This window comes from Pezoporus occidentalis, unplaced genomic scaffold (assembly GCF_034315485.1).
Source record: "Pezoporus occidentalis ecotype Australia unplaced genomic scaffold, CSIRO_AGI_Poc_V1 ctg61, whole genome shotgun sequence".
Lineage (NCBI taxonomy): Eukaryota > Metazoa > Chordata > Aves > Psittaciformes > Psittacidae > Pezoporus > Pezoporus occidentalis.
This window is the reverse complement of record NW_026915955.1, coordinates 518,658-534,189: the sequence shown is the minus strand read 5'-3', so window position 1 is coordinate 534,189 and position 15,532 is coordinate 518,658. Positions and strand designations below refer to the sequence as shown.

The following is a 15,532-nucleotide window of genomic DNA, read 5'->3' as shown; positions in this document are numbered from 1 at the left end:
CTTGCAGACTTTGATAAATTACAGTGTTTCTTAAATCTGTGGTCATGGTCTCATTAGTGTTTTTAATCAAATAATTCAAAGGAGTTCTTGAGTCTGTGAGAACCAAAATTGTGCAAAACCACACATAATCTCAGGCAAGGCATTATCCACTTGTTTTTGCAGGGTGGGTAATGACAAACAGCTGTAATGGAAGGTAATTGCAGACAGCAGTTGCTAGCAGATAGGGATATTGAGTGTCATGGACAGAAGAGTCACTTCTCATTCTTCATCAGTTTGGGTTAAACTTGAGAATCAGAAACAGAAACTAAAAGGCAATAGTGCTTTCAAACAGTCTGAGTTATGTTTTTGTGGGCCATTAGCCACAGCTAATCTAGGGTGCACTAAAAATTATACATCTACAGCAAAGGGGGGAGAGGCAGATTTTTTTCGTGTGAGATATGAAATGCAAAAAAAGAAAACTCCATGAGGGTGTTTATTTTAAAAATCATCCATTTGTCCTTAAACTAGAATAATAACTAGCTGGTTTACAGAATACTGACTGCATCTTTTCATGGTTTCAAAAACTGGCATGGGCATTCAGCAGAGAGAAGTCCTTTTGTTTCCCGTCACTATTATATTTTGCATACTTTACAAAAACTTATGATCTTCCCCAAAGTGTTCAAACTAATGAAAAGTGAGCTCCCCTTCATTACCCTTCTCAATTCCCTGGACATCAGTTCTTGTAATGAACTTGCTATTTCTGCATCTTCAGTGTAATAAGACTGCCTTCCTTGTATGTGCCAGCTCAGCTCTCTCAGGAGCTTGTTATACAGCTTTCTTAGTAGGCTAGGGAGGGGCTAGCAAGCAAGGTGCTTTCCCCAGATCCTAACTGATACAGAATGTTGTAGGGGGTCTCTGATGCCTGATGAGGTCCATAAAGTACTTTGCTTGGCCTCATGTGAGAAAGCAAAACCTGTAACAAGACTTTTTGTACGGCAGCAGCTGTTTCATTTGTACAGCACAGCACTGATTTTTTTTTTTTTTTTTTTTTATTTTTCCTTACTGATTTGTTTTCCTCCATGGTATTTATCTACAGCTAGTTATTTTTAAACCTTCAGAGCTGCATACTGGATTTAAGTTTGTTTCCTGAGATGTGAGACTCCCTGAAATGTCCTTCGGTTCTTCTATTTGTTCTGGTTTTGTCCAGATCTCCTGGGTTTCTGCCGCTGGCCCTGGTAATTCAGGAGGACATTTATGGGGTCTTCTGCCATGGCCGGTTCCTCATCCACTGAAAAATAAACCAACAACACAAAATTCCGTGAGGATAGGCTAATTTCCTATGGTGAATTTTTATAAAGAAGAGGAGCTGGTGTATATTAGTAGAAGCTAATGTTACGAAATGGAAGGTACCTAAGTAGCACGTTTGTACAGTTTGCCCATTCTAGAAGGAAGTCTGAGTTTGAGACTAGGACTGTGCTTCTATGGCCAGTGAAGATTGACATCAGCAGAAATACACTATTCTCGTTTCCCTCCTCTAAGCAACACCAAGGAGAGCAGTTAGCTTGTACTGGCAATTCACATTCTGCTTTACTGGGGCAGTGCCATGAGAGCCTCAAACTGTCCTGGTCCTCCTGATGCTGCCTGTGGTACAGACAGAACAGAAAAATTAACTACCCCTGTAACCTGGAATCTTCACAACGGGACAGTGTCATTAGAGATTGTCATGAGAGCTTGGGGAGTGGGATGTCAAAAAGTCGAAATGAAGAAAATAATAAGAAAAATCCAGTTAGCATAAAACGCTTTTTCAGGATGCATTAGCTTGGAGAATTGTGTGCTGTTTTGATGCTAAGGTGGAGTTTATTTACATGAAGCCTCTCTCTTGCTGCACAGAGGAAAATGAACTTTGCTCTTAGTAATGCAAATTTGATTATTTTTTTTCTTTGTTTCTTTTTGAGATCTAAGGAAATAGGCACCTAAAGCCTGCTGAATTTCTGAGGTTTTGTCAAAGAGAGGAAGCGTTCGTATTTATAGGAGTCTGTTCTCAGGTTTCTCTGTGATAAGGCATTTGTTCACCTGATAGTCTTAAGGTGAAGCTGGCTCTTTTTGCCTGTATTGGGAATGCTGCTGGGGATGGGCTGTGTGAGTTGGCTGGAGGACTACATGATAGGTTGGACTCTGCCTATAGGTTAAGCAAAAGAAGGGCTTGGAGGTAGAATTGGGACTGTGGTGCTCAAACTATTAAATAGACATGAATTCATCCTGCATCCTTTTGAGAATCCCAGCCAGAACACCTGAGATCTGCAAGCTGAGAATCTCCTTCCCTGAGGTGCTGAACAGCCAGATGTAATTCCCTTCAAGCATTCAGACAGGTGAGAAGCACAGAAGCAATATTCCTTTGTCGAATTAGTCTGTCAACTACTTCATTCACCTTTCTCTCTTAAAGCCTTTATTGCTTTAAGAAAGTTTAGGAAATTCTTGCTTAAACTCGCTCCAAGTGCAAAGCTAAAAATTCTGGGCTTGAAGAGAAGCAGGATTTAACACCTGGTTCTGCTGATTATTTACAGACCTGCAGAAAGTGCAGCTATGGAGGATGTGGGCTCTGCGAAAAGGAGACAGGCCAGTTTGCTTCAACAGTTGTTTGCACAGCATGAATGTGAATGTTTGTCTTTTCAGTTGGGCTCTTTTGGCTTAATGAAAGTATAGTCTGAGCCTCAGCAAAATACCTGGACTGATGGGATCTGGAACCCACCTGCTTTTCCTGTCTTGCTTGATCCCAGCTGGAACAGAAAAGCAAGAGCATCACCAGGGATGAATGAGTGTCTGAGTATTATTTTGTAATAACTAATATCCATAGCAGACAGACACAGATGTTTAATTCCTGCAAGGGAGAATCTGCGCTTTTATCCAAAGTCTAATGCAATAGTTGAATTAGTTTCCATTTCAGCCATTTTAATGAAAGAGCTCTCAACATTTAGCCTTCCTATTCCCTCATAGATACTGAATTGCTTGATGTTCTTGTCACCACACTACTTTTTGGTTGTTATTAGTGTGGAAAAAAACTGTCAGCACCTCGCTGTAAGGACAATACATAACTAAAGCCAGAGCTGGGTTAGGCATACAGAACAGACTTCCCCAGCTGATCAATTCAGCATCTGAAAACACATCTTGAACAGGAAATGTTTGAGTTTTAGCAGCCTGAAGGTAACTTGTGGTGTATGCCTGTATGCAAACAAACACCTTTCCCTCCTCTTTGTAAAAGGGTAGGGTCTAAATGCCTGGAGGTCTTACACAAAATAAGTTAATTCAGTGTTTCAAGATGTGACCTTTTTACTTTTAGTACTGTGTTAAATTGCCCAATTTTTAGGATTTCAGAAGCTGCAGGATAGAACAAACTTAATGAATGTGCAAATCGCAGTGCTTGATCTGGCATCTAGATAAGGATTCTTCCCTAGCCTTGTGCTGATGGGTACACTTAGCCTTCTCCTGTGGGGCTGATGCACCTAGGGCCAGCTCAGGGTTTGTCTGCAGAGCTCTGTGGCCAGGATTGTCCTGCCTGCTCTAGACAAGGCTCTGCTTTTGAGATCACAGGTGAGCTGCTAGAGCTGAAACCTACAGTGCATGCATTGTGGACCACTGTCGTGGGCAGGGTTCTCGCTAAGCTGTACCAGGAAGCATATGAAGTTCACAGAAGAAAACTAGGATGTCATCTTAGCTTCCCTAGTGCTCCCTATGGAGAAAAAGTTCAAAAGGCAGCCAGTTTGAGGAGCAAGCTTAGCCTAGTGCCTGCAACAGCATGTTTTGGAAGAGCTGAAGGAAAGAAAGGATGAGGACTTTGATCTGAATGTGCACTGGGTCTGGCCTTGGCAGCTGGAAGCCTAAAAGAAGAGCGGAGCATGTGTGAATCTGCTGCTGCAGCTGGGACCCAAAGCTGGAAGGCGTGAGGGTTGTCCCATTAAAACTGGATGGTCTGATGTACAGGGGTTTTCATCTAAAAGAAACTCCCTTCCTGCTGTGGTGGTAGCCCAGTGTCTTTTTTGCGAGCAGCCTTGGTTTGCAGTACCCGGGTGTGTTACACTCAAGCTGCATTTACTTGGGTGGGGGGTGTTTCTTGTTGTGTTTTTTCTCTGAAGATATAAGTTTGAAGTGAGTAGAAGCTGATTTTAAAATAGAAGAGGCAACATGGCAAACATGGATTCAGGTACAAAGTAAAAGCAAATGCATACCTTTGAGAGAACAAAGATATGTACTCAATAACCATCTACTTACAGGGTGTAGCTTCTCTTGCCTGTCTCACTGAACACTTGCATGGTGAAAGCACAGGGGAAAATTACCTGTACTTTAACTACCCCATTATTTTTCTCCATTTTGGTTGTCTTTTCTATAGTGTAGTATAGTAAAATCTTTTACAGTATGGTACCTAAATCTACAGAGTTTTGAGTGAGATTCCAGTCCAAGTTGTGAGCAAATTCCTGTAACATTTTTCAAAGAGGAAATGATCTAAAATGCAGTACAACTTTGTAAAATATCATACTTCAGTTTAGTTAATGGTACAAGCCTAACAGCCTGTTGAATTGAGAAGTTCTCTCTGCCTACCCATTCAGTGCCCCAAGTCCTGACTCACCTTCTGTTAGTTTGAGCCTGAAGAAGGCAATTAGCAGCAGGAGTAAAGCCATGGGCATAAAGACCCCAGCAAGGAGAATATAGCCAGGCAGCTCTTTCACAAACACCGAAAGTAAGTAACTCGTGTGCATTTTCCTCTGCAACAGATGAAGTGAGCAAGATCCTTCAGATCTTCAAGTGTGGAGCTTATTTATCCTGCTTTCTTCCTTTCCTCCCTGCATCCACGTTCTGCCCTTTGCTCAATCCATTATCTCTTTTTGGACTTTGGCTTGTTTGTATAAGCCTGTGATTCCCAGTGGGACCGGAGTTTGCTTGCAAAATTGCTCAACCACAACGTTTAAAAGTGCATGTTGTAGTAATGTGGGTCTTTGAAACCTTTGGGATTCTTCTGGGAAGAGCTCAATATGCAAGGCTGCTGCCTTTTGGGCAATACGGGTTCTGTCATCTGCTAACTTTGCACAGGCCATACTGAACAATAAGCCCTCTCTTTCTAAAAGTATTATTAATTTTACAGTAGATCTCAAATGCTCACTCAGGGTGAAGACCTTGTTATGAACACCACACAGGTTTCTCTGCTCTGGAGGGTTTTCAGACCTGACCATTGAGGCCATCAAATGATGGAGTGGATGCTGTACCAACAGTATTTTTCCAAAGAGCATCTGCAGAACAGTGAAACTCAGGAAGGTTTCTTTCTTTGCAAAGTGGAAAATATGTGACTGTCTGTGTGTGTTTGAGGTGTGCCAAAGAGTTCAGGAAACTTTTAAACACTGAAGTAACTGGATTTGGGATGTACAGTATATTCTGTTTTTCCCATCTGGTCACCAGCCTATGGCAGAACTGTGTCTAGATACACCGGTGGGTTTAAAAGATGATTAGTCATTTTATAGCCCTTCCCTACACCTTCAGGTTTGTAAAAATATGTAGACCTGATGTCTTGGAAGTGCTGTTGTGCCCAGGTTGCATTGACTTCACTTGGAAGCAATGCAGAATCTCGCTGTTTGACCTGCCTTTGTGCTTGAATTCCAGCAGAGATGTGCTTCAGGTTGTTGGACATCAGGTTAGTCTACCTGAACATTCAGTCTCTGGCTTATCAAATCTGATGCCTAATGAAGGCACCAGGTGACATTAAGCATTGTGGGGTTTGTGGCTTCACCACTGTTAGAACATGGACAACTGGGTATGTAGGCAGGCTGGAGCCAATGGGAAATGCAGTAGATTTGTAGATTTTTTGTGGGAAAAGGTATTTCTGTGTTCACCTCATTTCCTTCACCTGAGGTAAACAACCTCAGCTAATAATTTTCTTAATTTTATAATTTTCTTTTTGACTGCTAACGTAGTTGAGATCCTTCCTTTAGCACTACAAGCAATGTAGAATATTGTGTTTGCAGGGAAATTCCTGGATTTGTTAATCATCCACTGTTGTGACTGATAAAAGGACAAATGCAGTGTGACTTACTTCTTGCTTTATATTTCTTTGGCTTTGGCTTCTAACCATTACATCTTATTCTGCGTTTTCTGACTAGGTGTTTGACCTCATTCATAAAGTGCTTTATGATTTACTCATGAAAAGCATGGACTAAAAGCCAAGTTGTCAGGGTATTATTATTATAGGGCCATCTGTTGCCAGATAATTCCTTCCTTGCATAGATACGTGTCAGCTGTGATCAATAAATTCCTTTAACTTCTTTTTTTTTTTTTTTCACATGAAAAGTTGATTGAGTTTTTTTTTTTAGGCTATCATGAATGTCAGTATTCCGGTCTGCAGAACTGTTGCAATATTTTGATGAACCCTCTTCTGGATCCCTTTTAAAATTCCTTCCTAACTGATGCTCTCAAAAAGATATCTTGAGCCATAAGAGAGCCCAGTCTGAGAGTGAAGGTTGTGACTGAATTCCAAGTGCTCTAGCATTAAGAAATGAGTGTGGGGGGGGGGGCGGTATTTCTCTTTGATACATGTGCATGGCTCACGGTGATATTAATGGCGGCTAAATGCCCGCATACAAAGGCAAAACAGTCACTTGGATTTTTTAATTGGTTTTCCTTGTGCACCTGAGATATTAGTTCTTTCTGTCAAATGTAAGTCAGGGGAGACAATGAAGTGCGTATCTGCCTTGCTTGTCACAACTGACTGTCATGGAGCCAGACAGCTGATGGACACAGAGCAGGCAGCTTGGAAGTGGTTAGATTCTGCCTGGGAAGAGTAAGAAAATTCTCAACCCTCCACGTTTGTACAACCTCCTTGTGAAATGGCAGGTGTCTGCTCCGATCACAGTGAGGGGCAAACCTCATGGCTGTTCAGTGCAACAGACATGTAAAGCAAGTTTCTGTATTGAAGCAGGGCAAATGCAGGTGAAGAAAGTTAAGCATATTTTTACCATGAAGGCAGCTCATTTTCTACCTGAGTTGGTTGGGATGGCAGCCAGTGTGTGAAGCCGACAGGAGCTCTGCTGCCGCATGGGGAGCAGCAGCCTTGGGCAGAGCTGGGCTTCTACATTCCAGCAAGACCTGGTCTTGTGGTGTGGAAACATCTACCACAGTCAAAGGAAAACTGGAAAATGTGGGCCAGGCATGGGTTAGTAACACAGGAACATATGTTTTCTTGGATGATGTGTGAACCTTGGGTGTATTTGGGAAAATAGATGGATTCATGAGCTCTGTGAGTATGTCATGATTGCTTATTGCTGCAGTACAGGGCAGACCTGCCAAAAGTTCACTTTCAGGCTCATGGGAAATTTCAAAGTTTTCTTTTTGGCTTGAATCAGAAACTTCATTTCCTATGAAATGGAATCTAAGGAACATTAATTTTAGAGCCACTAAAACTCTTATTTCAGCTTTATCATTTTGATTATTTACATAAAATATGAACACACATGAATTCATTCAAACTTTAAATGAGTTCTGTTTCCAAAACCTGCCAGCTAGCATTAGAAATGGTGCACATCACGCCTACCTTGTTAGAAGGAATTGCTTTTTAACTGCTCAGCTTTGTGTGTGTGTGTGTGTGTGTGTGTGTGTGTGTGTTAAGCAACACATTCTTGTTGAATGTTTTGATTCAATCACAGTTGCCAAATGAAAACTTTCTCTTAAAATTTCTAGATTACTTTAGTAAGGGATATAAAAAGGCAAAGAAATACTGGAGCTGAGGGGAAGGAGTAAGATCTGCCTGTGAAGACTCAGCCACCATAAACAATAGAGCCCTCATTCTTGCAGATATTTGAGAGCCTTCTGAGCAATAACCAAGATGCATGTAAAGGCAAATTGCCAGTGTGCATGGCAGCTGAACTGGCAGTGCCAAGGTTGCTCTTTCTCAGGGAAAACACTAAAAGGTTTCTGTGAGACTGAAACAGTTATAAAACCTCAGTATTTATGTAATTATGGTGGAAAGGGGAGGCAGTTGGTCTGGACAGAGCTTTCCAGCACAGAGAGTGGATTGGGCACAGGCTCCTGTTTTTCCCTGTGCCAGCACTGAAATTGGCTGGATATTCCCACAAGAGTCCCCTGGCCCTGGAGAGGTGGCAGTAAGCTGGGCCCGCTGCTCAGGAGGTACATTTTGAATGGAAAAAGGGCTTTAGTTTCCTGTGCTATCAGGCTAAAAAGCTTCCCAAAAAGTGTTTTAATGTTATTAAATATAAATGCTAAATGAACATTTAGATCTCATCTTTCTTCTGGATGTTCTGCTAGAACACCAACATCCTTTATTCTCCTGTTTGAACCTAAATTTGATAAACGTTATTAGATTAGGTAGTTTGGTATCTTTATTATTACAAGCAATTTAATTTCCTTCCATGCCTTTGTAGAATCCAGTATATTGATTAAGTCTTGTTTTCCCCCAAAGCATTTAACCTTGGTTTGAAAACATAAGGAGATGGAGAATCACCTGTCCCTTTCCATGGCTGTTCATGATGTGAACCAACTTGTGTCTGGTTTACAGCTTGCCATGTTTCTGCTTCTAGCCACTTGTTCTGCTTGTCCTTTCCTTCCTCAGTGGGTCAAGGAGACTTTGGGGACCCGGTATTTTTTTCCCCCTGTGAAAGTACTGATGTCATGCAGTGTCATTTCTGAATCTCTTTGCTATTAAACTAACACACCAGTCTTTTAATTCCTTACAGTAAGATTTCATTTTTCACCCATCTTTAAAACATCCTTGAAGGTTTTCTGTGTATTCTCTAATTTTTAAACATTATCTTTTGAAACATGGGCATACCAAAGCCTGCAGTCTCGTAACAGTGTCACCTGTGACACTCCTAAAAGTAAAACCATGTCTTTATTCCCACTTTCTGCTCTGCTGTTCACTCATCGTGAAGGGCTGATTAGGCATGATTTCTGGGTCATTCAGAGGCAATTGCTGCATTGCACACCTGCTCTGGGTCTCAGTCCTCTTTAGGCTTGTGGTTTCCCAGGACAATCTCTAGGGATGGCCTCTTAATCTTGTTTCTAGATGCAAGCCTTGCTTTGGAAATGTTGGAATGCTTTTTCTTGTAATAAACTCAGCCTCTCACAAATGATGCAGATCACACAGCCTACATGCTGTGTTCAGTCCTTAGTAATTAGCATAAAGCCTTTGATCACCTGCACTTTTTAGGAATGCTGATTTTATATCAATTTCTACACTATTTGGGTTTGGTTTTTTTTTGGTGGGTTTTTTTTTGGTTTTGTTTAGCTGTTGGGTTTTTTTCCCCTCTCCTGCTTTGCTTTTTTTCTACTTGTTGCTTTTTTAGTTCAAGCTCTTGTGTATTCACATGGTAAAGTGGTTCAAGTTACTGATCATAGATAGAATCATAGAATGATTTGGGTTGGAAGGGACCTTAAAGATCATCCAGTTGCAACCTTTCTGCCATGGCCAGGGACACCTTCCCCACTAGACCAGGCTGCTCAAAGCCCCATCCAACATGGCCTTGGTTGAAAAGCCTCATAAACTGTGTCTGGGCTTTCAGGGTAAGGTATAACTAGATTACTTTTAAACTGGATATGTTTTCTGATTGAGTTTATGTGTGGGCACCCACAGGGAGATGCTGGCATAGCATGTAAGTTGTACAGAGGTGGTGATGAGCAGCTGTTTAGGAAAGAGCCCCTTCCCCAAAGTGAGGCAGCAAAGGGAAATGGCTCTGTTGCAAATGCTCAAGTATCACCACACCAGAAGCACTGCAGCTACTCCCCTGTGGATGTGATTTTTAAGATCCCTGCAGCAATTCCTAATTTGTTACTTGTGTGCTTTATTGACAGAGAAGAGTGATTACTTTTTAATGAGCACAGTGCACGCTACTAATTCAAATGCCTTAGGACATCTAAGTGTATTGAAGCTGTTGTTGCCTTTATCAAACAAACTTGTAATCTCATTAACAAAGTAACAGCTATTTTGCATAAACCATGCTAAGTAGCTTATTTATATTCCAATTCTCTTTTTGAACAATCTTTGCATTCTTCCTGCCCTCTATTTATTTTTCTTACCTATAACTACGCCAGACCATTTGAGCCTTGGCACGAAAATAACGGGTTTTTAGTCTCCCTCATTAATATTATGCTTAAGATTTATGAAAAATTATCATACGTGAAATAAAATCCTGACAGTATCACAGGATCATGGGTCCAACAGTATAGTTATTGCAGTGACAAGGTGTATAGTAGCAAAGGGTACAAACTCAGAGAAAATGAGGTTTGCTACTTCTGCTGCTTGTGGGAAAAAATCATTTCTAGGTACTGCCTTTCCTATGTAACCAATAGGGAATTTTATTCAAACTAATTTTTCTCCTTGGCTGGAAGATATGATGCTACAGAGAGTAAGTAAATGTTTCTCTAAGAGGTCTTACTTTTATTTCTCTTAAATGCAAATTTGTTAAGTATGTTGGGTGTTTTATTAAGTTAATAAATATTTTTATTTTCCATTAAGCAATTCTCCTAAAAATTTTGGAAGTAGGTTTATTTCTAATACCCATTTTAGTGTGCATGCACGGTTTCTTGTTGAGTTGCTCACAGTTCACCTCTACATAATCAGACTAGTTTTAGAATCATAGAATCGTAGAATAGTTAGGGTTGGAAAGGACCTGAAGATCATCAAGTTCCAACCCCCCCTGCCATGGCCAGGGACACCACACACTAAACCATCTCACCCAAGGCTCTGTCCAACCTGGCCTTGAACACCACCAGGGATGAAGAATTCGCAACCTCCCTGGGCAACCCATTCCAGTGCCTCACCACCCTTACACTAAAGAACTTCTTCCTTATATCCAATCTAAACTTCCCCTGTTTAAGTTTTACCGCGTTACCACTTGCCCTATCACTACAGTTCCTAATGAAGAGTCCCTCCCCAGCATCCCTATAGGCCCCCTTCAGATACTGGAAGGCTGCTATGAGGTCTCCACGCAGCCTTCTCTTCTCCAGGCTGAACAGCCCCAACTTCCTCAGCCTGTCTTCATACAGGAGGTGCTCCAGTCCCCTGATCATCCTTGTGGCCCTCCTCTGGACTTGTTCCAACAGTTCCATGACCTTTTTATGTTGAGGACACCAGAACTGCACACAATACTCCAGGTGAGGTCTCACAAGAGCAGAGTAGAGGGGCAGGATCACCTCCTTTGACCTGCTGGTCACGCTCCTTTTGATGCAGCCCAGGATACGGTTGGCTTTCTGGGCTGCAAGCACACACTGAAGCCGGCTCATGTTCATTTCTTCATCAACCAACACCCCCAAGTCCTTCTCCGCAGGGCTGCTCTGAATCTCTTCTTTGCCCAACCTGTAGCTGTGCCTGGGATTGCTCCGACCCAGGTGCAGGACCTTGCACTTGGCATGGTTAAACTTCATGAGGTTGGCATCAGCCCACCTCACAAGTGTGTCAAGGTCCCTCTGGATGGCATTCCTTCCCTCCAGCGTATCAACCGAACCACACAGCTTGGTGTCATCGGCAAACTTGCTGAGGGCGCACTCAATCCCACTGTCCATGTCAGTGATGAAGATGTTGAGCAAGACCGGTCCCAACACTGATCCCTGAGGGACAGCACTCGTTACTGGTCTCCAGCTGGACATTGAGCCATTGACCACGACTCTTTGCATGCAGCCATCCAGCCATTTCTTTATCCACCGAGTGGTCCATCCATCAAATTGATGTCTCTCCAATTTAGAGACAAGGATGTCGTGTGGGACAGTGTTGAACGCTTTACACAAGTCCAGGTAGATGACATCAGCTGCTCTACCCCTGTCTATCAGTTCAGTAGCCCCATCATAGAAGGCCACCAAATTGATCAGGCAGGATTTCCCCTTAGTGAAGCCATGCTGGCTGTCACCAAGCACCTTGTTGATTTTCATGTGCCTTAGCATGCCTTCCAGGAGAATCTGCTCTAAGATTTTGCCAGGCACAGAGGTGAGACTGACTGGTCTGTAATTCCTCAGGTCATCCATTTTCCCCTTCTTGAAAATGGGGGTTATATTTCCCTTTTTCCAGTCATTGGGAACTTCACCTGACTTCCATGATTTCTCAAATATGATGGCCAGCGGCTTCGCAACTTCATTTGCCAGCTCCTTCAGGACCCGTGGATGGATTTCATCAGGACCCATGGACTTGTGCACGTTCAGATTTTTAAGATGGTCTCGAACCAGTTCCTCTCCTACAGTGGGTGCAAGGTCTTCATTCTCACAGTCCCTGCATCTGCCTTCCAAGACCTGGGTGGTTTGGTCAGAGCATTTGCCAGTGAAGACTGAGGCAAAGAAATCAGTCAGAACCTCAGCCTTCTCCAAATCCTGTGTAGCCAGTTCTCCCAAGAGCTTCCTGAGGGGGCCTACGTTCTCCCTAGTCTGTTTTTTATTTGCAATGTACCTGTAGGATCCCTTCCTGTTATCTTTAATACCTCTAGCTAAGTTTAATTCTAACTGAGCCTTAGCTTTCCTAACCTGGTCCCTAGCTTCCCGGACAACATCCCTGTACTCTTCCCATGCCACCTGTCCTTGCTTCCACTTATTATAAACCTCTTTTTTCAGTTGAATTTTCCTCAGGAGCTCCTTATCCATCCAAGGAGGTCTCCTGGCCCTCCTGCTGCACTTCCTTCTGGTTGGGATGCAACTCCTGAGCTTGTAGCAGGTGATCCTTCAATATCAACCAACAGCCTTGGGCCCCCCTGCCCTTTAGGGCTGTATCCTATGGAACCTTCCGAACCAGCTTCCTGAAGAAGCCAAAGTCTGCTCTCTTGCAGTCCAGGGCAGTGAGCTTGCTGCACGCTCTTCTCACTGTCCTGAGGATCTCAAATTTGAGCATTTCATGATCGCTGCATCCAAGGCTGCCCTTGAGCATCACATTTCCAACGAGCCCTTCCCTGTTGGTGAGCACGAGGTCAAGCATGGCACCTCTCCTTGTCAGCTCCTCTGTTACTTGCAGAAGGAAGTTGTCTTCCACATAACCGAGGAACCTCCTGGATTGCTTGTGCCAGGCCGTACCGTCCTTCCAACAGATGTCAGGGTGGTTGAAGTCACCCATGAGAACAAGGGCCTGCGAGCGTGAGGCTTTTCCTATCTGTCTATGGAGTGCTTCATCTGCAGGTTCTCCTTGATCAGGCGGTCTGTAGCAGATCCCCACAGTAATGTCTCCCATAGCTGTTCTCCCTTTAACCCTGACCCACAAACTCTCTGTGGACTGCTCACCTGTCCCCAGACAGAGTTCCATACTCTCCAGCCTATCCCTAATATAAATGGTTCCCTAACATAAATAGTTCCCAATGACTGCTCTGAAAACAGCTGCCCTTCACCAGCCCCAGCCCCAGGATTATTTCACCTGTACATGGCATAACCCAGTCCTACATGGTTCCTCCCCACCACTGAATCCAGTTTTTGTTAGAATATCATAGATATTTAGAATCCATATGATGAATGTTCTCTGCATGATATTTCAAGAGTAGTGTATTAACCAAAAGGGGTACCTTTTTCTTTTTAAATAAATGCTGCAAAACAAACCCATTCTATTTCCATCTCACCTCTTGGACGCCTCAGCTGCCTCCCAGAGTGCTCTTCTCCTCGATTAGTAAAGAGGAAATCAATGTAACATATAGACAGTGTAGATAAGTGAGTGGTGGAAAAACCTGGTGCTTTGACATCCCAGTAAGGCACTGGGAATAGTTGTGTAGCACAGTGCTGTCTGTCTTACCTGTAACCCGTGGCCCCAGCTACGATGGCAGTTTGCTGTATTAGCGTTTGCTCACTGAAGGTCATTTTTCACCTAGCAACAATCAAAGCAACAAGATGTGCTTTTAGAAAACAGAACAGATTCAATGTTCATCTGGTGTCCCAATTTGCAGCTGATCATGAAATCGCCATGTAAAGTCCGTAGAAGTGATCAGATTGTGAAAAGTAAGCTGATTCTTTTAGCTGACCTGATTTCAAATGAATTATGCCATTTATTGCCTCTTGGCTCGCTAATATTTCTTGATACGACTTTGCAACATCGCTGCTATCTGAGTGTTGCCACCCTACCATACATCAGACAGTTGTGAGTCACCATAAAACTGTGGGGCAATGTATCTTTTCTCACTTCCCAGCAGTAAAAGAGGGCAGAGAGCAGGCCATAGGGGCAAGATTTACAGCTGTGCCCTGCTAGTTCAAGAAGCTCAACTGGATATACCTGTGGGTCTCCTGCGCCCCACCTTGGGCAGCCTGAGCCCATCCCTGGCTAATCCTGCATGGGGCTGAGATGCTGCAGTGACAATGACAGCTGGCTGAGACAGCCACGGCATGGATAACAAGGAAGGCTGCCCAGCACCATGGGTAGTTTTTAACCCCTGTGAACAGGCTACACTGGGTGGCACTAATGCCTCAGCCGCATTCTGTTTGGTGGCTAAATGCATGCATTTGTGTAGCTGTGTTTCATTGAGGCATCTTCCAAATCAGAGTGCTTTTTACAGTGTGTTAGCTTATTTGTGCCTTCTTGTGTGCCATAAAAGTGACTTGAGCCACGATGCCTCAGCTGCATTTCAGGATGGCTGAGGATTTTGCAGTATCTCAAAGCCTGTATTAGACATACTTGAAAAAAAGCCTAGGTTTTCACAGAGCTGTAGAAAACTCCACATTAAAAGTGTCTGTGTCACTGTTGCCAGTACCCTAAGACTTTTAAAGTTATTCATTAAAGGTCTGGCAGACATTTTGCATTGGTTTTCCCAGTGAGATTTCCTCACAGCAAGGTGAACCCTGACCCCTCCTGTAGCACGGACTGCCTCCTTAGAGGAAGAGGGCTTCTCTGTGCAGCCAAAGGCCAGGGAGACAGGCAGCTGGCTAAACACAGCTGAGCTATGGTTCCATCAGACACTTAGTGGGCTAAGGCGTAATGTAACCATTGGTGAGAATAATCCACAGAGAAATGAATAGAAAGGTAAGTAAATAAGTAATGGTGAGAGGTGCATGTGTGTGCACAGCTACCTCCTCTGCCACAGTGTCTGTAGGGAAATAAAAATCTCTGCGTGAGAGAAAACTGCTACTGCTTGCAAAAGCTATGGTTGATTTAATGCATTTTGTCAGTTATCTAGTACTCTATTAACATGACATGGAATAAAATGGCATAAGCATGTATCAGTCTCTGTTATAGATTCCTGGTGAATGCTAATTAATTTCTCATTCCACTTCCCAGGCTGTACATTTGCACAGTAATAAGTTGTAGCCATCTGCTGGCATGAAATGATCTTTTTTTTTCCCCTTTTCTTTTTTCTCTCCACAGAAAGGAGAAAGGCAGACAGCCGTTCATGTTTTTTCCTTATACTGTAACATATCCAGGAAACCTTATGCTTAACCCTGACACTGGCATCAACAAATGCTAATTTATGCATGCAACTGTGTAAGACCAAGAGAAGAGGTTTTAACCCTACCTTGTTCGATGATTTAAAATAGTTACTATGAATGTTTTGTCCTGGGGAGCTTTATGTGGTGTTTTAAGAGAGCATCTGCATTTTTTTCCCTGAATGAGGAATGC

At 43.0% G+C, this 15,532-nt stretch overlaps 1 protein-coding gene across 1 annotated transcript; it reads right to left on the bottom strand.

Moving 5' to 3' along the window:
* Positions 1-872: 872 nt before the first annotated feature.
* Positions 873-4,853, bottom strand: SMLR1 (small leucine rich protein 1). Its single transcript, XM_062639718.1, has 2 exons — positions 4,601-4,853; positions 873-1,267 (listed from the first exon to the last, which is right to left on the bottom strand). The coding sequence occupies exons 1-2, from the start codon at positions 4,728-4,730 to the stop codon at positions 1,164-1,166; spliced, it is 234 nt and encodes a 77-aa protein (XP_062495702.1). The 5' UTR covers positions 4,731-4,853; the 3' UTR covers positions 873-1,163.
* Between the last annotated feature and the right edge of the window lie 10,679 nt (positions 4,854-15,532).